Source organism: Petaurus breviceps, unplaced genomic scaffold, assembly GCF_028583685.1.
Source record: "Petaurus breviceps papuanus isolate PSGF00001 unplaced genomic scaffold, PetGlider_PUasm1.0 181, whole genome shotgun sequence".
In the NCBI taxonomy this organism is placed as follows: domain Eukaryota; kingdom Metazoa; phylum Chordata; class Mammalia; order Diprotodontia; family Petauridae; genus Petaurus; species Petaurus breviceps.
In genome coordinates, this window is record NW_027185784.1 from 11,524,284 (window position 1) to 11,549,105 (window position 24,822).

At 39.5% G+C, this 24,822-nt stretch overlaps 2 protein-coding genes across 2 annotated transcripts in view; both read left to right on the forward strand.

The window, feature by feature from the left end:
* The window catches only part of CALU (calumenin), a 229,850-nt gene that overhangs the window by 121,698 nt on the left and 83,330 nt on the right, over positions 1–24,822 (forward strand). The window lies entirely within an intron of this gene.
* On the forward strand, positions 1,036–12,741 carry LOC138160446 (Golgi-associated RAB2 interactor protein 1A-like). The gene is made up of 6 exons (XM_069087026.1): positions 1,036–1,200; positions 5,262–5,446; positions 7,213–7,462; positions 9,109–9,233; positions 11,476–11,540; positions 12,545–12,741. The coding sequence occupies exons 1-6, from the start codon at positions 1,045–1,047 to the stop codon at positions 12,739–12,741; spliced, it is 978 nt and encodes a 325-aa protein (XP_068943127.1). The 5' UTR covers positions 1,036–1,044.

Genomic DNA, 24,822 nt, shown 5'->3' on the forward strand with positions numbered 1-24,822 from the left:
TTTCTCCAATTATTTAAATCTGACTTTATTTGTATAAGAAGTTTAATAATTATGTTCTTGTAATTTCTGGGTTTGTCTTGGCAGGTATATTCCCATGTATTTTGTAAAAATCTACTGTTATTTTAAATGGGGTATCTCTCACTATTTCTTCTTGCAGGGTTTTGTTGGTGATATATAGAAATGCCAACAATTTATGTAGGTTTATTTTATGTCCTGCTATTTTGCTAAAATTATTATTTTAACTAACTTTTTAGCTGAATCTCTAGGATTTTCCAAGTTTATCATCTTATCATGAAGAGAGATAGTTGTATTATCTCATTGCCCATTCTTCTTCCTTCAATTAATTTTTCTTCTTTTATTGCTATTTTTAGCATTTCTAATGTGATATAATGAGCATTCCTGTCTCACTCCTGATGTTATTGGGAAGGTTTCTAGTTTCTCCCTTTACAAATAATGCTTGCTAATGGTTTTAAGTAGATACTTATCATTTTAAGAAAAAATCAATTTATAACTATGCTTTTGAGTGTTTTTTTAAACTAGGAATAAATGCTGTATTTTATCAAAAGCTTTTTCTGCATCTATTGATATAATCATATGATTTTTGTTATTATGTCAGTAATTTTCCTTACGTTAAATCATCCCTGAATGAACTGTTCTATTTTTGTCTTTGTATCTTCTCACTAATATGAGTCTCTCAGAGTCATCTCCTATCTCTCAAATATTTTAAGAATTTAATAAGTGCTTGTTGAAGTGAATTGAACTCAAATCACTTTTCCAAAAAGGGAGCCCACCATTTTCCCCCCATTGGCACATATTGGCATTTCCTCCCCCATCCCCCTTTCTCCTTCCTATTGCTGTCAAGTCCCTTGATGTCACCCATATACCATTGTGAGCTGAAAGCCCTGCCCAGGTCCTGATGGACATAGCTTATAACAAGGGGTTGATGGTGCACTAGAGCTCAGTGACCATACCAGAACCATATAATTGGGCTAGGCCATTGTGAAACACCTATAATGTTATCAAGCCTGCCCTTCCCGGAATCCAATGACAGACATTAGGGGCCTCCCATCCATCATGGTTGGTGAACCATACCCTGGAGTGGCCCTTGGGGTGGAAGAAGGTCTACTCTGCCAGTTGCTTCATTCTCCAGAATTCAACCTATTCCCCAATTCAGCCATCTTTGAAAGCAACTTCATCCAGGTACTCTTGTCCTATTCTTCAAGTCAACTCTCCATTGAGAGAGAAGAGCTCTCTCAAACTCCTATACCTAGGAGATGACTCTGAGAGACTCATATTAGTTTTTGGAATTCCTGGGGGGTGAGGGTGAGGGAAGTGTGGGGTTGGGTTCTGAATTTTCCTCAAGGTAATTGAACTACTTATGGAGTTTGGGCTGTAGAAGGGCATCAGGTCTGAACTATTGGGGAAAAGTTCTTTAGTTTTGAATCTCTACACTCCTACCTCCTACCTACCTTCTCTCTTTGCCTTGCCTACCCCTCCACCCTACCCTTCTGAACTATAAGCCCAAATGAGATAGCTGGAGTGGTAATGAGATTAAGACTCAGTTAAAAGGGCAGCTAGGTGGCGCAGTGAGTAGAGCATAGGCCCTGGAGTCAGGAGGACCTGAGTTCAAATCCAGTCTCAGACACTTATCACAAAAACTAGCTGTTTGACCTTGGGCAAGTCACTTAACCCCAATTGCCCTCCAAAAAAAAAGAAAGAAAAAAAAGACAGTTAGAAGTCAATGCTGGGGCAGCCAGGTAGCACAGCGAGTAAGAGCACCGGCTCCAATGTCAGGATGACCTGAAGATCGAATCCTGGGCTCAGACACTTAGCACCCACCCAGAAACATCTGGCCGTGTAACCTTGAGCAAGTTACTTAACCCCAATTGCTTAGGGGCGACCAGGTGACTCAGTGAGTAAGAGCACTGGCTCCAGTGTCAGGATGACCTGGGGATCAAATCTGGGCTCAGATACTCAGCACCACACCCAGAAATAACTGGCCGAGTAACCTTGAGCAAGTTACTTAACCCCAATTGCTTCAAAAAGAAAAAAAGAAGTCAATGCTGGAGCTATGCCTTTGAATTCTACCTTCCACTATTGGGAATGTTTTGGAAAGTCTTCCTGGAAGGCCAGGGATGGACGATCTCCATATACATTGATTCTACCAGTCCATAGAACATTTTTTTTCCTTCAAAATTGGGGGGGGCAGGAATTGTCATCATGGTATAACCCACTTAGTGACTTAAAGAAATAAAATACCACTATGGGTTTAGGATACTGGTTTAGATTTGTCTTAAAAGTCTTATAATGCTGCTTGCCTGAGTCCTGGTAATATGAGTCTTTATAGTATAATCTTAGTTTTTTAAATTTATGGAATAAAGTAACCATTTCCATAACACAGTATAATAAAAAAGATGATTGTGCATGAAACTTCAAATCTACTATGCTATTTCTCTCAAATTTATAACAAAATTATCATATTATCAAATATCCTTTTTTTCTTTTTTTCTCCCCTATTCCCCCCCAGATGGCTATCATTAGACACAAATAGGCATGTATATGTATATGCATATGTATATGTGCATGTGCATGTGTATGTGTCTTGACTTTTGTCCTTCCACTGGACTTCAGTGACTCAGGAAGAGACAGTGAGGCTGATGCCTTTGCACAGTTCTGCCTCACTTAAATCTAATTCATGAGCAAGTCATCACCCAGTGATGTGATTTGTCCTTTTCAAAAACAAAGGATGAACAAGAAGTATCTGAGGTAGGATCTGGACTCAGATCTTCCTGATTCTATGACCAGTGTCCTAGCTACTATGCCACCTTGCTGCCCAGGGTGGTAATGGAGGGTGGAATTCCAGGCTCTTGATACTTCAGCTATCTATTCAAATGCATGGAGATGAAAACAAAACTCATATTTAGGCAGTGCTTTAAACTTTATGAAATGCTTTTGTATAATGACCCTCTGGAGTAAGCAGTGCAAGCATCTTCATTCCCATATTACAAATAAAAAAGCAGATTTACTGAGATTAAGCTGAGTGAGGAACACTGGATTGAGGAGATGGGATTTTGTTAATATTCAATTCAACAAGTGTCTATAGTAAATGTGTGCCCTCAAGAAACATATTTTACCACTGTCTTCCAGCCTGGAATCATAATCCTGCTCAAAGATGTGTTCACAGATTCCAGGGGATTTTGTCCATAATGTTTGATAGCAATAGGCTAAACTGGTAGTAAAATGACTATTTAGAATCAAAATTTTAGAACTCAAAGAAACCTTAGACCTCATCCTGAGAAGGCAGTGTGGGGTAGAACTGTAGTTCAGGGCTCAGAATCAGAAAGATGAAGTGTGTTCAAATCCCACCTCTAATATTTATGAGAACTACACAAATACCAGTTATTATCTAGTGACAACCTTTTGATTTCACAAATGAAGAAACTGAGTCCCAGAGAGCTGAAGTGATGTGCCCCAGGTCATACAAAACAGCTAGTGGATCTGCCAACAAATAAGGGAGCTAACTTGTATACCTAATCCATAATAATTAATAGAGGGTAGCAGCAGCATCGAAAATAAATTTAAAACATCCTCAGAGAATATTTTTTTGACTGAAACAAAGAACATTTTTTGGGGGGGCAACTGATTTATCTATCTAACCATGCTTTGTTTCAGCTGTTAAAATTAGTTATGCTCTCAAAGCTCACACCCAGTGACAGTTGTTGCATTTGGGAGGGGGAGTTTGGGGGAAGAGGGAATTCTAATGAATTTCACATCCTTTTATACCCAGAAAAGTTTAGTGAGAAGCTAGAGAGGAAACAAGATAGATCTTGAAGACTCTTGGAAAGAGGCTCCTATTGCAAACTTTATTTAAGGACACCTATCAAAATGTGTGCATTAACCTCCAGAGCTGGTGTTGAGGCAGGACTCATCATTCCTTGGAAGGCTCCCCAAATGCTAGTGTATTGCTTGTAGTTGGAAGTACTAAGTTTAGTAGTATCGACTGACTAGGGGCAATGTGCTTTCATTTATATTTGGTGGGGGCAGTTTTGCAGGGAGAGCTTAGGATTTATTGTTGATTAGGTAACACACCTGGAAGTTTCATCACCTTTTCCACTGAATTTCAACAAGCAGGCAGATAGATAGCCATAATTTACCTGGTGGGCAGCCATCATGCAACAGAGATCTCAGTTATCCCAGACCACAGGGAGATTAGCCTCAGAAATGTGTTAGTTGGCAAAAGAATTCAATGTGGGATTAAAAATTTGCAGTAGATAATTAACTTGTAGGTATTTCCTAGTAATTGCCTATTATTAATTCCCTAGTACTTGAGAGTATTCATTACTTCTATTGAATTCCCTGTTCAACCAACATGACACCCCTCATTCCTCCATAAAGCAGCAACACCATTGTTAAAACTCACCAAACAGTTTCTGCCCTTCACATTCTAGTTGGGGAGATAAAAACATAAACATCCAAGGATAAATAACAATATAACTTAACAAACATTTATTAAGCATCTTTACATGCATCTGTTTTATTTATTTATATATATTATATTTTTATTTATTAATATAAATTTATTTATTTATTAAGAATCTGTATATATGTGTAGAGTACACTGGGGGAGACAAAAAGTTCATCCTGTGTGCCTGCCCTCATGGGGTTTACAGTCTAATTAGGGGTATATGACCAGTGGACAGATAGTTATAATTCACAAAGCTGTGTGATAAGTTTGTGACAGGCATAAAGTTCTATGAGATTTGAGGAGAATGATCACTAACAACTTGGGCTATGAGGGAAGGTTTCATGGAAGACAGGAAGAAGCTAGGCTTCAGATGGAAAAATAGGATCTCAACAGCTGAGTGTTGTGGCTGTGAAAAGATAAGGGGGGCCATTCCAGGCAGAGAGAACAATGTGAGAAAAGGTACTGAGGTGAGGGAAGGTATAAGACATATGCAAAGGACAGAGAGTCATCTAGTTAGGCAGGACTGTAGACTCTATGGAGGGGACCCATGCAAATATGAGAGGAAAGGACCAAATCATTCATCCAGACCAGCCTGGGTGGAATCTGTCCATCTAGCTCAGTGTCTAGTGAGACTGAAACATTGCCACACTGGGAGCCACATGCCAAGTTCCAAGAGTTTTTTTTTTATTGCTACCAATTAATATTCCTCTTATCTCCCTCATACTTTCCTCACTCCTTCCTCCTTTAGCCACCAAGCTTAAGTTCTCTGATCTTTGCTATTGGAATTGATTTTCAGGTCACAAAAACTGAGGACTGGGTAGATGTTGAGGATAGGTCCACAACTGTGATCCTTGGAGTTACCTCCTCAGTGCCAAGTCTGCCACTACCAAATATCTTCCTGATGGCTAAGGTCACCTGGCCCCAAGGACATTTATCAACATGGACCAAACCCATCAATGCACCAGCTATCACTCTTAGTAGGTAAACAAAATAAGTAAAATTAATAAAGTCAAAGGAGAGGGCATTGGAAGTGGACTGAATGGCTGGTGTAGGGGCTACTCAACAGCTAGGAAAAGAAAAAGAAAAAACACAAAGGGTCACCAAGGGCTTAAATTGAGTAATCTTGTTCTTCTTCTGCTGCTGCTGCTCCTCCTCCTCCTCCTCTTCCTCTTTACCCCCTCCTCCTTCTGTATTTATTAAACTACTATGTGCCAGGAACTATATTAGATTTGGGGTATGATGACTTAAAAGCAAAATAGTCCCTTCTTCACAGAGCTTAATTCTCACCCCTAGAAGGAGTCAGCCTATACACGTATAAGTATATATGAAATATAATATTCCAAAATAAATACAAGATAGTTTGGGGAGGGGAGGACACCAGCAGCTGGAGGATTAGTTAAGGCTTCAGGTAGGAGGTGAAACAAGTCTTTAAGTAAACTAGGCAGAACTAAGGAAGGTAATAAATACATTATCATCATCAACAACAACATTATTGCTGTTATGGCTATTAATATTTTATTATTTAGATGATGGAAGAAGGGGTAGAAGGTTAAGAAGCTAGTTTAAAGAAAGGGGAAGTGCTTTGAGAATAATAGTATATAGACAATCTATTCCTTTTTTACTCCCCTAACTATTCCACTCATCCTTAGTTCTTGTCAAGGAAGTCCATCCTCTGCTATCATGAAGGGAAATATATTGATGTCTTTTTCTTGAATTATTAAAGCCAGAGATGTCCTAGGTTTGTTGAGTGGTAGAACCTTTCTGCTTATGCTATGGACTCTTTTCTTTTTTTAAATTTATTATTTTGTTTTCCCCCAGTTACATGTAAAAACAAATTTTTAACGTTTGTTTTTAAAACTTTGAGTTCCACATTCTCTCCCTTCCTCCCTCCCCACCCCCACCCCCAGTGAGAAGGCAAGCAATTCAACATAGGTTATACATGTGTGGTCATGCAAAACATATCCATAAGTCATGTTGTGAAAGAAAATATAGACAAAAAAACCTCAAGAAAAATGAGGAAATTTTTTAAAAAGTATGCTTCAGTTTGTATTCATATACCATCCGTTCTTTTTCTGGGGATGGATAGAATTTTTTATCATGAGTCCTTCAGAGTTGTCTTGGATCATTGTATTGAGAGAATAGCTAAGTCTTTCACAGCTAATCATCTTACAATATTTCTGTTACTTTGTACACAGTTCATTTCACTTTGTATCAGTCCATGCAAGTCTTTCAAGGTTTCTCTGAGAACATTCTGCTCATTATTTCTTATAGTGCGGTAGTATTCCATAATAATCACATACCACAACTTGTCCAGCCAATTGATTACAAATATATTCCCCTATTGATGGGTATTCCCTCAATTTCTATTTTTTTTACCCCCAGAAAAAGGCTGCTATAAATTTTTTTGTTTGTTTTTAATCTCTTTTGGGACACAGACCTAGTAGCTAGGTGTTGCTAGGGCAAAGGATATGTATGTACTCTTCTAAAAAGAGAATTCCCCTAAGCAGGGAGAACTATATTTAGGTCTCCAGCCACTCCCTCATCAGTTAATACATTACCTGGCACATAGTAGGCACTTGCGGAACTGGATTGCTTGCGGAACCTGACTGGATTGGATAAAGGGAATTCAGGACTTAGGCAGTGTTTAATCAATGGCAAATAAAAAATGAGATGTCCTGGTTAAGTACAGACTCATTTTACCCAAAGTGATTAGTTCTCTCTGGTGGTGTCTTCACTTGTGCCCTTAGGATTGTCCCACTGAAATTTGTGGAGATCATGATCTATGACAAGTCCCAACGCATCCTGAGGGTCAGAACTGTGACTGAAAAGATCTATTACATGAAACTCCATCCCAAACACCCTGAAGCTGTCTTCCATTTCTGGATCCGACTGGCGAACATTCTACAGAAGGGGCTGTCTATCACCACCAAAGATCCTAGAATCCATGTGAATCATTGCTTGGTGCCCCAAAACCCTAGCACAAACTTTCTGGAAGAAGTAAGGGTGCTTTTTCCTTAATCTTTAAGTGGGGATCAGTAATTAGGGTATGGTTTAGAGTATTCAGTCCTCAAGCATGTAACTATCCACCAGCAGTCTTTCTCTGAGTACTTCGATAATAATAGACATAACAAGTCTTGAGTGGGCAATTTTATCAATTTTTTTTATTAATTTTTATCACTAGAATGTAAACTTCATGAGGACAGTCTTGTGTCTTAATTTTTTTTCTCTCCCAGAACCCAGCATAGTGCTCTGTACATAGTAGTCAATTAATAATTAATAACTTGTTGAATATATTGATTTTGTTAGAGTAATTGATTCACAGGAGGTGAAAATAATATGTGTCCATGCACAAATAAAAAAATACTTTTTTAGAAGGCACATGTTCAACTTAATTAATTTTGAAAGTAAGAACAGGAAATATGAAAATTTAATGGCATGTTAGGGTTTTTTTTTTTTTAAACTTCCACTTCCAAGAGAAAGAAAAAAAAAAAAGGCAAGAGATAGGATGGAAGAAAGGAAAAGAGGAGGGAGAAAGGGAGGGATGAAAGAAGGAAGGAAGGAAAGAAGAAAGGAAGGAAAAAAGGAGGATCATAATATTATAAATACAAATTCAATGCAACAAACTTTTAGGAAACATCTGCTACATATTAGGCACTGAACTATGTGCTGAGGATTCAAGACTAAAAATTAAAAAGCCCCTGTCCTCAAGGAGCTTACATTCTATGTGGGAAAACAACATGTACATAGATAAACCAATACAAAATATACAGTTATCCCTTTCACATTGTGCCTTTCCCTATTGCAAACTGACTTAAATGAGAATTTTGGGGGACTTTTGTGGAAGCCACAGATGACAAAGAAAAAGTTGAGAAACTCAGAAATGCATAAAATATATGTATAGCATTTGTATATCAACATATTTTCTTTTAATACCATAAATATACACGATAATTTCTTTTTCAAAATTAAAATAAGTAAAAAGTTAGTTTGCAAAAAGAATGAGAAAGTCAGCCAACAATACACAAAGGCTAGTATTTTTACTTGGCATTGACCTATATATGGCCTATGACCAAATACTTAACCCAAATTTTGAAGTAAAGTACTGTAAATACCTCATAAAAGAAACAGAAAAAAATTCAGACTTCTTCTCTGGTACAAAGAGAGGGCCAAAATATTTTACACAGATTTTCTAGATCATGGGGGTACCACACCATAACCCCAATGATGTGGAAGGGATAACTGTACACAAATAGGATAGAATGAAATTTAGAGTGACAGAGAAGGAAAGAGAAAATAAAGAATTAGGGGACTCAGGAAGAAGTTCTCATTAAATTCTAGGAGAGAAGCTAGGTAAATATATTTTTCAGTAGGGCTGTAAGGCTTCTATTTTGAATTATCACCATGTTGATATACCGCCTTTCAAAATTCTTATTATTTTACCACCAGAAGGAAGGCCTGCTTTGGCCTGGTTCCTTACTCCTGATCTGAGGGAAGGAATTCTAACTCTTTAAATTATTGCCCTGAAACCAAGAGTAAATGGAATCCTTCATAACTCTACAGAGGTGAGAAAAAGGTCCCTTTTGCTGTCACATACCTTCAGTCCTAGGAACCTGGTTCACCATGTAAATTCTTTTTCCATGTAGTCAACAAAATATGACCCATCAATCTCTCAGTCAAGTGAGAGCCTGATGCTGCTGAGGGCCACAGGGGTACATGAAACCTTCTCTGATCTCTCTATAGATCTTACCACCAAGAAAGACCGATTAAAGTAAGTGATTTGTACCCACAGTTAGTCCTCGACAATTTCCCTGCAGCCAATGTCAACCTCTAACAAAAGGGGTGGGTGGGGAACTTACTTAAGGAGCATAGGAATGAAGAGTAAGATGATATAGCTATCAATAAGTAGTCAGTGAACCCTTAATTGACAGCGTTTCCCTGTTAGAAATAATGTTTCCTTAGTTTACCTAGCATTTTGTTTTCATCTCTTATTCTGTTTTGCATTCTACTCATTTGTGTTTGGAACACTCTTTAAAAAAATTTTTTTTAAGTCAAAGCAAAAATAATTTAATCAGAAAAAAGCATAGTAATATTGGCAATGGTAGCCCCAAAAAAAGACAGCACAGTGAATCTCCAATTCCCACTCCACAGAGATCTTGGACAGCATGAAAGGAAATCAGGAGTTTTACTGGTTAAATAGAAAATTACTGCATTTAAGCAAGTGTATAAACTACACTTTACTAGCAACTACACTTTGCTAGTAAAAGAGAGAGGATAGCAAAAGCCTTAATTAATATCCATAATCTGATGCTGCTGGGAATGTGACCTGTAGGAGATTTCCTACCTGACATAACAGCTTACCCCCTTATATTTAGAATATTCTACCTACTAGATTGCAAACTCCGTGAGGACAGGAACCAAGTCTTATTTAATCTTTGTATTCCCATGGCTAGTACATGGTAGACATCTAAAAAATGTTTATAGGATTGGATTGGACTGAACTGACCCCTCAAGAAATCATTTCTCTATTCTTCACGTTTTATTCTGACCCAGCCTCTCTATCCTTCCCCCCATCCCCCACTTTCTTTATTATAGACAGAATAGCATATAATTAAACTGGTGGTGGGGGAAGATTTTTTAAGAAAAAATAGGCTTGACTTAAGTAGTGAAGTAGCCAAATCTGTCTTTGGGACACCAATCATCTTGGCACACCTCTCTGCCCTTGTTCCCTTCCTCCCTCTATACATTGTAGGGTCTTATTGGCAATCATTTGATTCATATTCCATAGCACTGTAATTCAATGTTCCTGTCGCTTTCTTCATCTACGTTTTTCTTGCCTTCTGTCTCTCTAGCTTGTGCCTTCCTTTAAATTCTTCTCTGTCCCACTTTTTTCTTTGATATCTTTCTGATTTCTCTCCTTTTCCTCTTTTCCCTTGACCTCCCTAATTTTATCTTTCTTTCCCTTGAGATAGCTACATATTATTCCTTTCTTTTCACATTTTTCCTCTCTCCCTCCCTTCCTTTCTTTCTCCCTCCCTCCCTCCTTTCCTCCCTCCCTCTCTCCTTCCCTCCCTCCATCCCTTCCTTCCTTTACTTTATATGTTCCATTACTATTAACTGTTTGCTATTTTCAAAGGTTTGAAATGGTTATTTTTTATCTTTTAATATCTGCTAAATAAATACTAGTTTTACAGAATTTTAATTAAAAAAGCAAATCCTTTAACACATTGCATGATTGTGGAGTTTTTCCCCCAACATTGTCTTAGAAACTTGAATTAAGCCCTTCTCTGTATTTGGTCGAGCCCACCTGGTAGTTGACAGAGTGGGCCACCAGATATCGAAAACACCAGATTTTGCATTTGGGTCAAGACATATGCAACTGACAACACATAGAATAAGTAAGTGCCCTAGGCAGAGGCCAGAACAGATGGAGTAGTACCCACTCATTCCCCAACAGAGGCAAAGGTTGGCTCTCCTCCCCTCACTCCCCCTTGGCATTCCCATCTTTTCTCTAGGCAATTTTTAGAACAATCATACCCACCAAATATAATCATGACTTACCATTTCTATATTTATATCTATGCCTAAAGCATTTCTGCTTTGGTAAAACACAAAAACTAGTTTTGAAATTTCTTTCTTTCCTTTTTTTTTTTTTGGTGGTTGGGTATCGCTATCTTGGCCAGGCTATAGAAGTACAGTGGCCTCTCACAGGCTGATACCACTGTTGGTAAGCAAGGAAAATTTGACCTGCTCCATTTTGGAGAGGCATTGCCCCCTCCTTAAGCTGTCTGGTGACCTCTAGCTCCAGAGGGCTTACCATATTGGTACTGAACTTAGAGATCAGACTCCCATGATTGGCGTTAGCCCTACTGCAGTTCAGAGCTCCAGAATTCAAGTGATCTAATCCCCTAAAAGCAGAGATTGCAGGCATATGCTACCCTCCCCTCCCCAAAATACAGTTTTAATGATTTTAATTTTTCCTTTGTCTCTTTGCTTGACTTTTGGGATTCCAGGAGAAGTTCTAACAGCAGTAAAAACAATGAAACTGAGATCAACAGAGATGCCAAATCCAGCTCAGGTAAAGTAGAACATAATGCCACATCCATCCCTGAAGGGTCTTTTCCCATTGGTGTCAATATTGGTGTCAATTCCTTCATTATCAGTTGTTGTTGTCCAATTGTATTCAACTCTTTGTGGGCCCATTTGGGGTTTCCTTGGCAAAAATATTTGGGTGATTTGCCATTTCCTTCTCCAGCTCATTTTACAGATGAAGAAATTAAAGCAACCAGGGTTAAGTGATTTGCCTAGGGTCACATAGCTAGTAAGTGTCTGAGACTGGCTTTGAACTCAGGTCTTCTTGATCCCAGGCCTGGTACTCTATTTACTGCACCACCTAGCTGCCTTATTTGAACATAGGAAATTAATAGAACAGGAAATGAAACTGGTGTTGATAATAGAAAGCTTCAGTTTTAAGGACTTTTGAAAAATAGCTTGGCATAGTGGCTAAAAGGCTGAAGCTAAAGTTGAGAAAATCTGGCTTCAAATTCTGCCTCTGACACTAGGCTTAGGTAATCACAGGTCAAGTCACTTAACCTCTTTTAACCCCAGTTTCCCCAGCTGCACAATGGAGATAACAAAACCTGTAATTACCTAGCTCACAGGGCTGTTGTGGGGCTCAAACTGAGCATGCATGCAAAGTGCTTTCCAAACTTTGAAGCACCACATAGCTGTCAAAATTTCTTTTCATGTGAAACATTTTTTCAAACGAGCAGAAGGAAATTCAGAAGGGAGACACAGATGACCAAAGCAGTACAGGTACCAATTTAATATTTTAAAAAACAAATAGTACATAATAGAGAGGAGAGTCACAGTTTCCTACCTAGTCCTTTTCTTCTTTGTATATGGGAATGTCCATGTTGGTTGGCGTTTGCCAAGTTCATAGAAAATCTAAAAATTTTAAATAAAAAATGTTTATTAATTTTTTTAATCCTCTGACAAATGAGAAGGATCCACAGGTGCTGCTTAATCTATATGACTGAGAACCCCAGCAACCTGATTCTTACTTGGTTTTATGGTCCACAGAATATGCCAGAGAAAAACAAGACAAGTGGGATATTCAGCAATGTTCTGAGTACAACTTGAATGACAAAGTCAGAATAAAGTTGGCAGAGTCTTTGAACCATGGCCTCTGGGAACAAGAGAACCCTTCTGGGGTGCAGCCACTTTCTCGGCTCAGTACTCTAGCAGCGTCCACTAATCAAGATTGGCCACATCCTTAGGAAGAGGGTCTTTCAACACTGATGACTCTGACCCCTAGAAGTTAGAGAGTAACCATCCCTCTTCATTACACCAGAACCTCACTATAACACTGTCATCTAAGTCACAGCATGGAATCATTCTAGATGTGAAACAGGGTTAGAACAAGGCTTTTCCTATACTTCTACTAAATAAACCCCACTTGATTTTGGGAAGCAAGGTTGGCCCATGTAAAAAAAAAAGTCCACGTTCTCTTACATTATACTGAGGCATCAGTGTATTTGAACATCTGGGTAAGTCCTTATCATGAGCAGCAAATATTTAAAGGTTTGTAAGGTAGGAAAGACTCTTCTCAGCCTTCTCAGAAAACCACCTGAATAGTTTTTCCAAGGAAAACCACCCCTTAGACTTAGAAGGCTTACAAACAGCCTTAGAAAATAAGGAGCATGAGATGGGGAAGTTACAAAAAGGGAAGATTTCAGTTTGATGTAAGGAAAAACTTCCTAATAGAGCTTTCTAAAAGTGAAAAGGGCTGCTTTGGGAAGGACTCAATGGATTCCCCATCACTGAAGCAAAGATAGGACAAACACTTGTTGGGTATGTTGCAGAGGAAATTTTTCTTTTGTTGTGGTTTGGACTAGAGGAACTCTGAAGTGTCCCTTCCAAGTAGTGACTCTTGGGGAAAATAAGTTTAAAAAGATATTGTTGAGTGTCATTTGAAGCTAAACTGTGATCAGATAGGTGCTAGAGGACTCTAAGAGAACTCCATTCTTGGGTAACAAAAGGTTCAGAGTCTAGGAAACAGTGAATAGTATTAGGTTGGCAAAGAAAGAGATTTTTTGAATGATATTGACTTTGACTGGTATGTATGACACAAGTTAGATGCACATTTATTTAGAAGAAGTAAGGATTGTAGATCTCTCTCCTTCCATGCTTGCTTAGGAGAATTGAAGCCAGGAGGACAGCATACATCCTTAAGGAGATACTTAGAATATCCCATCATCTGGGACAAGGGATGTGTTGATTCCTACTTCTCTGAGAGACTCAGTTGATTTTTCTGTTCCCAGACTATTTTCAGGGAAAATGTGAGAAATTACCAGTAGGTTAAGATGGAAGAGACTTAGGTAGTGCCTTGAACTTGGCATCAGGGAAGCCCTTGAGAAGCTTCCTATGTGCCAGAACTATGAGAAACAATAGCACCTAATAGTGACTGACTTCAACAGTATTAGTATTATTGTTTGGGTATTTGAAGAAGTAAGCCAATGGGAAGATTACTGGTCTATCTTTTGGTTGGACTAAGTTACGCTTTTTTTAAAATAAATTTTTATTCATATCTCTTGTTTGTACTATATTTCCCATTCCCCCCTCATTTTCCTGTCCTAAAGAGTCTTCCTTATAATAAAGAATTTTTAAAAGAGGAATAAAAGCAGGAAAAAGTTCTACAAAATTAACTAAAATATCAAATCTGGTGGTACAATATTCCATATCGATGGTCTCTCAGTACTGCAAGGAAGCAGAGGAAAGTGTCTTGTCATATTCTTTTTTTTTTTTGGACCAAACTTGGTCCTTACGGTTTGTCAACATGCAGTTTTGCTTGTTTTGTTGTTCTTTCCATTTACATTGTTGTAGACATTGTGTATATAATTTGCCTGATTCTGCATACTTCCCTATATCAACCCATATAAATGTTCCCATGAATTATTTTTGTTTTCATCATATTTGTTAGTTCTTACAGCATAATAATATCCTATTACATTCACACATCCCAATTTGTTTAGCCATTCTCTAATCAATGACCATATATACTTTGCTTCTGGATTTTTGCTACTGCAAAAAAGAGCTGCTATAAATGTTTTGGTGAATCTTGGGCTTTTTTTTTTGGTCATTGATCTTCTTTGTGTAAATGCCAACAGTATGATCTTTGGGTCAAAGGATATGAATATTTTAGTCATTTAGTTTGCAGAATTCTACATTGCTTTCCAGAATGGTTGTAACACTTTATAGCTCAGTCAGTCAACAAGCATTTATTAAGTGTTTACTATATGCCAGACACACTATACCTCATATTCAAATACAAGCAAAAAGAAAGGCATTTCCTGCCCTCAAATAGCTTATATTTTAATCCTGGGAAAGACTACATATAAAAGGGAGCTGAAAAGGTCAGGGTATGAGAGGGAAGGGTGAGTGGTATAGTGATGAAGTCTGTAGTCAGAAACAGAGTCAGGAAGGAATGAAGGATGGCTGGCTTGGGATGCTTCCTCAAAATGGAGGTTCTTAGAGGAACCCAACATTGCATTAGCATACCCAACTTTTTTTTAAATCTTTATTATAAATGGATATTTACTGAAAATATAAAGCAAGAAGTCCAGATGATTCTTCCCAATATGGCCAGAGATAAACTTTCTCCTATGCCAGGGGTGGGGAACTTGTGGCCTCAAGGACATGTGTGACACTCTTGGTCCTCAAGTGTGGCCCTTTGACTGAATCCATTTGGCTGTACTTGAGGATGTAGAGGGTCCCATGTGGCCTGAAGGTCACAGGTTTCCTACCCCTGCAGCCTATACCACTTCAGCCTCTGATGAAAGTGGGTGTTCAACCTGAAATTAATTGCTACAAAACATTTGCCCCACCAAGTTCACTTCCAAATGCAGTATAAGGGATGTCATTGTAATTCCCTCTGAGCTGCTTGCAATCCACTTCTATGCTGGGTGAAGCAGGTTGCTTGAGACTTCATACTTAACCTGGCCAAGTTGTTCACAAAATCTGCCATGGGCTCCAGACTCTGAGTCTACTCTGATGGTTTGCTTCCCCTGACCTTTCAAGCTCACAAAGTTACAGCTTAGTCCAATATTCCTTTCCCTATGAACAAGAAAGAACAAATACAAAAAGGCAAAGAACCTAGACCAAATTTAGAGGCCATGTGTTGGCCCTGGTTTGGGAAATTAATTCCCAAAGACTCTTCCCATCCAGAGGATGACATATAGCATATCTTCTCTCTATTTTAGCCAGGGAGGAAAGACTAGTGTGTGCTATGTTTCCAAAACCTCCCCAACACTGACTATTCACATTTTAAAAAAATCATCCTTGCCAAGTTCTTAGCAATGAGTGACACCTCAGGGGGTTTTTAATTTGCATTTCTCTTATTCTTAATTATTTAGAGTATTCTTTCCTATTGTTGTGAATACTTGGCAATTCTTCTTTTGAGAATGATTTATTCATATCTTTTGACCACTTATCTATTGGGGGAATCAGACAAAGAGCGTTTAATAACAGACAGTGGATGTGGTGGTCAGAAGGAATGCTGTGGGCAGAGTAGAGGGTGTGTGTTGGGGATAGACCTACTGAGGAAGAATAGTGCAGCTATAGCACCTGCTGTGTTTAGTCCCTGGTTTCTTAGGTTGTTGGATTTTAAATTACAAGACTTGGGTTTCAATCCCTGGTTCCTGCACATATAGATATGTGACTTTAGGCAGGTAACAACCTCTCTGGGCCTCAGTTTCCTCATCTTTAAAACAAGGGTATTGACTTCAATGGTTAAGGTTCCTTCTAACTCTGGATCTATGCCCCTATGATTATCTCCTTGTGCCATCATCATAGTGGTTTATGAGAGGAGCTGTTCATAGATGTTTGTTGGTCTATGATTGTGGCTTACACAATTCAAGATGTACTTCCTCCCCTCAATAATACCCCACTGGGGTGGCTAGGTGGCACAGTGAATAGAGCACTGGCCCTGGAGTCAGGAGGACCTGAGTTCAAATGTGACCTCAGACACTTAACACAAAAAACTAGCTGTGTGACCTTGGGCAAGTCACTTAACCCCAATTGCCCTCCAAAAAGCAAAAAAAAAAAAACAGTACCCCACCATCCAACGCAGACAACATGATAAAGATAGAGCAAGCAAGCCAACCTAGCTGAAGCAATATGGCACCCTGAGGGAGAGAGAGGAGACAACATGTGCCAGGCGAGTCAAATTTTGATCAACATCTGTCCTCAGACCCCAGTGAATTCAACCCAGGACTCTGAGCCTAAGAGTCTAGGGAATAGCAGTGCTCACTAAACTACTAAACTTACTCTAGTCCAGCCTTCACAGCCAACATTGATGAAAAAGGAACCCATCTTCCTTATTACTACCAGCAACAAGTGCTGACCAACTACCACCAATAGACAGATAGGCATATGAACTCTGGGGTCAGTAGTACCACCACCCCACACCCAAAGCCACCATCCTTGCTCCCAGCCCAGTCTTCACAGGCATCATCTGGGGAGGTGACTTCTATCTTGGAGGGGCCAGTTGTTCCTGCCAACTGTCACACAAAGGACAGGCAAGCCAGTCCAGCTGAAGCAGCAGTTCACCCTGAAGGAGAGAGAGGAAACAGGATGTGTTGGGCAAGTTAAACTATCACAACCTTGACCATTATTTATTCTCCATCTTCAGCTGATGGAGACAGCCCAGGATCCTAAACACAAAAGCCTTGAGAATATCAATGCTTCCAACCCAGTACCCTCCGTCATCATCTTGGGAAGCAATATTGATAGAGATGCATTCTGAAAATTGCTTCTGCAGATACTACAGTCACTGCTACTGAAGACCAATAAAAGAATGTTCTCAACATCCAAGTCCTTGGCACCGTTAAATGGTTCAGCCAAGATAAACTTATATGATTGCTATTCCCTCTGTGGAAACGGCAGTAAAGAAGAGGCTTTAACATCCACTTGGTTGCTATATATGTGTATTATCTCTTCCATTAGAAAGTGAGCTCCTTGAGATCAGAGACTGTCTTACTTTTCTTCTTGTAACCCCATTTCTTAGCATGGTGCTTTGCTCATGTAAATGCTTTATTCATCCATTCATCTATTCACAACTGGAGAAATGAGAAATGATGAGTACGTTGTGGTCACATCTTGCCTCATACTACCTATCTGAATTATACCAGCTGAAATGACTCTCCATTTCCCATTCCAGTGGACACTGGGCATATATGATACCTACCCAGTGCCCAATATCAGCAAAATGATGCAGAACTCAGATGCTTCCAACACCTCAACAAGTAGGAAGCAGTTTCTAGGGAAGGAAACATTAACTCTCTTTGGGAGAGGTAGGAAGGATCTACCTTCAGGTTTGTATGAATTTTCAATGAATAGAATACTAGACTTGGAATCAGGACGAATATAGGATCTAGGAGAGACCTCAGAATCCATTTAGTACCGAACCCCTCAATTTACAGAAAAAGAAACTGAGGTTCAGAGAGATTAAAAGGTCACAGAAATAGTGTCAGAGACAGAATTTGAACCCAGGTCTTCCTGAGCTGGGGTAGTTACAATATGCAGTTGTGATAGTAATGGCAATTAAAGATTACCCTGTATTGGCTTGGTTTTCAAATTGATTGTGTTAAAACCCAGAGCTTGTTAATACCACCTGTAGGATGGACTTTTTGATGTGAAAAGAAAGTCCTGAACTGGGAGGAGCTGGTGACGTAGATTTGGAGAGACGAGAGAGGTGAGAGAGGCGGAAGATCTTTTTGGAAACAGCACCTCGTGGAGAGAAAGAGAGACTAAGAGAATTGCTGGTGGCCGCTTTGAATTGCCCTGGACTTTTGAGACCTGCCCCCTGAGCTGCCAAGGACTGAGGAGACATGGCTGTTTTGCTGGTACTTTGTCTGTCTGTTTTGATGTTATTTTGCCAGATTTTTCCACTGGTGAAAGACAGTCCTTTTGTTGAAGAAGTCCTGGAACCTGGCTGTTCACTAAGAAGCCCTGAGACTGTCCTGCAGACAGAGAGTGAATACTGTCCACTGGTGAAGGACAGTGCTGTTGTTGCAGGGGTCTGGAGACTGTCCTGTTGGCTCAGAAGCCCTGAAGAAGGATTTTCTTGTTGTATGTTTACAGAAATCCTGGGAGAGGGCTTTGCTAATGTGTTCAGGGGTTCTAGGACTGTTCTACAGACAGAGGATAAATTCATGAAGGGATTGGCAATGTATCTTATGGCCTTGCTAAGCCTTGTCTCCCCAGGAACTAAGGTTGCTGAGAACTTGCCTCTGTGTCAAGATGAAGAAAAGACCTCCATTTGGGTATTAAGTGCTGTGTTTAAACTTGATGTAACTCTGGGGTAGATTCAATTGTGATCCAGGGGTGGGGAACTTTTGACCTTATGTTTGGAAACTAATCTCCATTTGAGAAGAGGGGCTTTGTGGTGGACTTAATTAAGGTATAGCCTAGGGGTGGAGAAGTATTTAGAACAGAGACTTTGTAATTGATTGAATGATTGGAAGGTCCTGGGGTGGGGTAGTCCTTGGAGATGAATCACATTTAGTAAATGCTGTATTTGGAATGATGTCATGTTTTGATCTTCTCTGTTCTTGGTTTGTTACTGAATAAAATGGAGAGCACCTATGCTGGTATTCTGAACCTTGGGAAGTTGCCTTTCCTTGGCAATTACATTACAGCAGTGGATAGAGCACCAGGCTTGGAGTCAGGAAGGCCTAAGTTCAAATCCAGCCTCAGACACTTACTAGCTGTGACCCTGGGCAAGTGATTTAACCCTGTTTGCCTCAATATCCTCATCTATAAAATGGGCTGGAGAAGGAAATGGCAAACCACTCCAGTGTCTTTGCTAAGAAAACCCCAAACAGGGTCACTAAGAGTCAGAAACAAATGAAAAAACTTAACAACTTCCTGACTCAACACCTAATATTCTTTCTACTAAGTCATCCTCCCTCTCAAAATCTCGTGACACTTAAAGATTTTCACCTCTCCTTTCCCTCTCCCTTTCAAGTGAGGACTTCACTTGTTAGTTCAGTGAGAATATTAGCTATTATAGGATCATAGATTGAGAGTTGGAAAATGAGCCAATGAAGGAGACAGAGAAGAACAAATCAGAGCAGCAGAAGAATCAGCAGAATATGATATCACAGAAAACAAAGGATAACAAGAAGGGAGAGGGCAGGTCACGGGGCTAAATGATGCAGAGACCAAGAAGGATACTGGCATTCAAAGCCCTTCATAACCTCGTCCCCTCCTTCCTTTCCAGTCTTCATATACCTCACTCCCCAACACTCTTCCATCCAGTGACAGTGGCCTCCTGGCTATTCCACAAAGGAGTCACTCCATCTCTCAGCTCTGGGCATTTTTCCTGGCTGACTCCATGCCTGGGATGCTCACCCTCCTCTGTTCCAACTACTGACCTCTCCCCAGTTTCTTTTAAATCCCAACTAAAATCCCACCTTCTATAGGAAGCTTTCCCTAACCCCTCTTACTCCAGTGCCTCCCCTCTATTCATTATTTCCAATTTGTCCTGAATTTAGCTTCCTTTGTATATATTTGTTTATGTATTGTCTCCCCCAGTAAATTGTAAGCTCCTTGAGGGCAGGGTCTATCTTTTGCCTCTTTTTTGTATCCCCAGTGTTTAGCACAGTGCCCAGCACATAGTAGGAGTTCTAAAAACATTCATTGATCAATTGATTGAAGAGCAATGAATTTAAGAAAAAGTCAAGGGACTTAGAGAGGGTAATTTGTGGGTCATTGTTGAAATGGAAGCCAAATTCTAAAGAATTAAGTGACTCAAGAAATGAAAGAAATGAAATGGTATAGACAACTTTTTCAAGGAGTTTTTCAATGCAAGGAAGGAAAGAGATGCCAGCAAAAATGGAAGTTTGTTTTTAATTTTTAAGGATTGGTAAGAGCTGAGCATATACAATGAGGGGGGTGTGAATTAGATGACCCTGAAGAAGGATCCTAGGATTTGGTGGTTCCTGTTTCTGAGTTCGTAGCAGTTGGGAAGGAGCCTGGGAGAGAAGAGATCAAAGATTCATGAGAAAAAAGAGTATAACTGATGAAGCAAAGTCCTGGAGAGAAAACAGGAGTCACTTTTGAGAGCTTGGGAAGAGCTGGAGAAAAGTTAGCCTTGGTTGAATCAAAGCTGGCTGATTTGTGGGAGATTTTCACTTTTCTCTAATAAGCCCCCTAGACCTACTCCAGAACCTCTGACTGCCTCTGGGAGCCAGAACCATGATCCCCTAACCTTTGCTGAGATAAAAACAAAACTGTTCTCTGCCTAGGGCAGCTGAAACACAATTTGTTTGTTTTCTCAAAAAGGGTAAGAGAAAAACAAAATACAAAAGCAAAGAATTGACAAGTTAATGATGTACAGGAATCTTTCTCTAAAATTCCTTCTGTAAGCCTAACCCAAGGGGGTGCTGGAGCCAGAGAGTTAATCATTACATTTCCACTGAGCATTTACCTCAGAAATTGGCAATCATTGCAGATCAAGACTTGATTTATTATTTTGTTGAATGAGGAGACTTAAGAAAGTAGAGAAATGTTAACAATGAAGAGTATGCTGCAAAGCATAATGTCTATACATTTTTTCCCCACTAGAACTGCCCTAACCCTAATTCCATTAGAACATGAACTTCTTATGGACAGGAAATCATATTCTTCACCTTTCTTTGTATCTCTGGTACTTATCACAGTAAGCTTCTAATAAATGCTTGTTGACTGATATACAGGTAAATACAGATTAATTTGGATGGCACAACCTAAAGCAATGCCCTTTCCCTCTTTCCTATTCCTCACCTCAACTCTCTATAAAGGACCCTGTCTGTAAGAAGGATGGTAGGCCCTTATGTGATCCTATAGATCTGCTCACTGAACCTTTAGGCCTTCCTCTACTCACTTTGCAGACCCCTATCACTATCTTTCTGGAGTGATGCCTGTTGAAGGCCTGTCCTTGCTCCGGTCTCATTTTGTCTCTGGCTTGGTCTGCTTGAAACAATCTGTTGCAGAAGCTAGTTCTACCTATGTTTCAGTTTGTTTATTTGCTTACCTCTTGTCCCAGTGAGCATCTAGGCTTGTTCTTACTATGTGACCATTTTTGACCACAATCATTCATTACACTTTATAGTCTGGCTCAAGCAGGACTCTTCCCTACTGAAGCCCCAGACTAATTTGATGTTTTTGTTCCCAAATCTGTCCTCTACTGAACCTTCCACTATGTTTTGGTTCCTGATCTGAAGAAAAGGAGGGAATGAGGGAAAGAGGTTCATTTCTAGTTCTCAGCCCTCTCAGGTAGAGTTGACATGATGGTAGCATACTAAACCTAAGGAACATTCATACATCCTCTCTCCCTTAGGGTAGTGATTCTACCTACTTCCCCAGCTTATCTTAAAAAAAAAAAACATTTATTTTTTGTTATATTTATGTTTCATTTATGTATTTTAAAAATTTTACTGATATCATTTCCTGATATACTCCAACCCCCAAAGAATCGTCCCTTTTATTAAAGAAAGCTAGTAAAGGAAAGCTAATCAGCAATAATTATGTCCGACAGTATATCCAATATTCCATAAGTGGTAGGGGCGGCTAGGTGACACAGTGAATAAAGCACTGGCCCTTGAGTCAGGAGGACCTGAGTTCAAGTCCAGCCTCAGACACTTAACACAAAAAAACTAGCCATGTGACCTTGGGCAAGTCACTTAACCCCAATTGCCCTCCAAAAAGCAAAAACAACAAAATATATATATTCCACAATGGTAGTCCTCCAGCTTTCTATTGCTGATCTCATAATAGATGAAGTACAATTCACTTTCATATGGTGATGAAGCTAGGACTGTCAACATGGGCAACTCCTGGTGTGGAAACTCCATCAAAGCTATGCAGATCAACTTGTATGTAGCTTATGGTCTTTTTGTTTTGTTTTTAATTTCCTTTATTTCACTGTGAACTTTGTGGACATCAATAGACATGAATGTTCCCATAGATAACATATTCTCAGAGTGTTTCTTGGAAGCACGGAGATGTTAAGTGACATCCTCAGTGACACAGATAGCATGTGTCAGAGACAAGGCTTGAGCAGTCTTCCTGACTGCAAGGCCAGCCCTCTATCCATGTTGTCCCTCTCTCAAATTAAAAAAAAAAAAGACCTTTAATCAGTAGGGAAAGACTAGTTCTTTGGAGCCATACTGTACAAGGCATTAGCCAGACACACTTGTTAGTTAAATTAATTGATTCTTTGTTAAACTTGCCTGCAAAACCATAACCAATAATTTTGTCACCCAGGGTAAGCAACAGGAAAGGTGCCCTCAAATTAACCTTTTTCTTTCTTTTATGTCTTCTGTTTTTAACACAAAAGGCCATTTTTCAATCCCCCTGGTAATAAAAGCAACTGAGAAAACCCAAGAGATAGTAATGAAGTCTGACATTTCACTCCAGAGGCATCCATCTCTATAAGAAGTGGGGAGTCACATCGTGATTTTGTCAGAAGATAATATAAATTAACTTTTAAAGACAAATGTAAGGGCAGCTGGGTGGTGCAGTGAGTAGAGAGTACTGGCCCTGAAGTCAGAAGGACCTGAGTTCAAATGCGGTCTCAGACACTTAACACAAAAAAAACTAGCCGTGTGACCTTGGGTAAGTTGCTTAACCCCAATTGCCTTCCAAAAAAAAGCAAAAAAAATAAATAAATAAAGACAAATGCAGTTGGCAGGTGGGAAGGGGAAAATGATACTGATCTGTGTGTAGAGAAACTTGGACACATCCATCCCCTGCTGTGCTGTAAGGTCATTGGTAGAAAGGCCATAGGCAAAGGATAGGCAGGTCCCAGAAAACCAGAAGAGCAAGGAGCTAACTTTGGGTGGCGTTCCTCATGGAGGGAGAAAGTCATCTGATAGCTTCCCCATTTTAACTGATTATTCCTCCTAACTAGGTGCTAAGTTCATTAACCAGTATCCTGCAGAAGCAGTGCCTGTCCTGCCAAAGCCTTCTAAGTTTCAGTACCCTAAGCCAAAGCCCCAGTCAATCCATCCCTGTGATAGCCATGCTCTCCTGAAGAAGATCATGCTGCACACTGGATTGCTGAAAGAGTTAATTGTCCATAAAGGCCATACAAAAGCAGAGAAGAACCAAAACACAAACATCTGGAATCAATTAGTCACAACGGTCAGGCTGCTAGCAAAAATATATCCACAACTATGTGAAACAAATTTTAAAGCATCCCAAAAGGAGTACTGAGAAAAGAAAAGTAAAAATGAATACTATGTTAATACCCTTGGTACCCCTATAAAAACTGAGATGGAAATGAAATTAAAAATCAAAAAGCCACACAGTGTGTTGTCTTGGGTTTTTCTTTTTTCCATCTTTTAAAAAAATTGTTAGTTTAATAAGCATCAGCACACATGTATATGTGTATATTTCAATATACAGAGAATGGAAAATGAGACTTATATACAAAATTGTGAATTATATAAAAATACAATAAGCAAACAGGGAAAAGAGAGAACCTGGAAAAATGAATAGATTAAAGATTAGTTGTACTGATGAATATACTGGGAACGTTCAGAAGTTATGGCTAATGCACTCCTAGAACAAATAATTTTGTTAGGGAAGGTGGGAGGGACAAGACCTAGGATGGGCAAATACCCCAGAGTCAAGTTCTTCAAAGAGAAGTTCAACAATTGAGAACAGGGGAGTGGCTTACAACTATCTGAGGACTTTCTCCCAAGGATGTTTCTACCAGAAGGCTTTGGGGCAAAGGGTAGTTGAGTCCTTAGACATTAAGTCCCTTATGTAAATTTTAAGTTAAAAGTTAGGTTATTAAAATCATGGGGGTGATATCACAGGATGGAATCACTATCAGAATCACTGCTCTTGCCATGAATAAAGCCTAGGGGGAAAAAGCAGATTGGGGAATGTTTATTTTCTCCTTGGTCCTTAGGACTATAGGGGGTTAAGGGATCAACCAGTAACTGCCTGTGGTCAAGCAAGTCCTATGATAGCCCAAAGCACATGCGTCTGTCCTCAAGGACACAAAGAATATATGCTCAGCTCTATGGGTGAAGGCCTCATCCAACCTCCCTCTCTGTGACAAGAAGAATGTTCTTTTGTCCTTCCATTCTAACAGACAACAAAACTACTCAACCTAGGAGTGATGTACCTCTCCATTCTTAAGTTTTCCAGCTTAGAAGATCATGTCATAACTCAGATTAATGGCATAACCTTCAAGAACCCCAGGTCACTGTGGCAGCACATTGAGGGACAGGAACTTGTGTGGAACATGTGCTCCATTGATCACTGTTATTCTCTCTCTCTCTCTCTCTCTCTCTCTCTCTCTC

Excerpts from the sequence above, each read along its gene's own strand:
- LOC138160446 (XM_069087026.1), top strand. The coding sequence starts at position 1,045 with ATGACAGACATTAGGGGCCTCCCATCCATCATGGTTGGTGAACCATAC. Across the intron at positions 5,447-7,212 it reads CCAGCTATCACTCTTAGTAG|GATTGTCCCACTGAAATTTG; the intron begins GTAAACAAAATA and ends TTGTGCCCTTAG. Across the intron at positions 11,541-12,544 it reads AGATGCCAAATCCAGCTCAG|AATATGCCAGAGAAAAACAA; the intron begins GTAAAGTAGAAC and ends TATGGTCCACAG.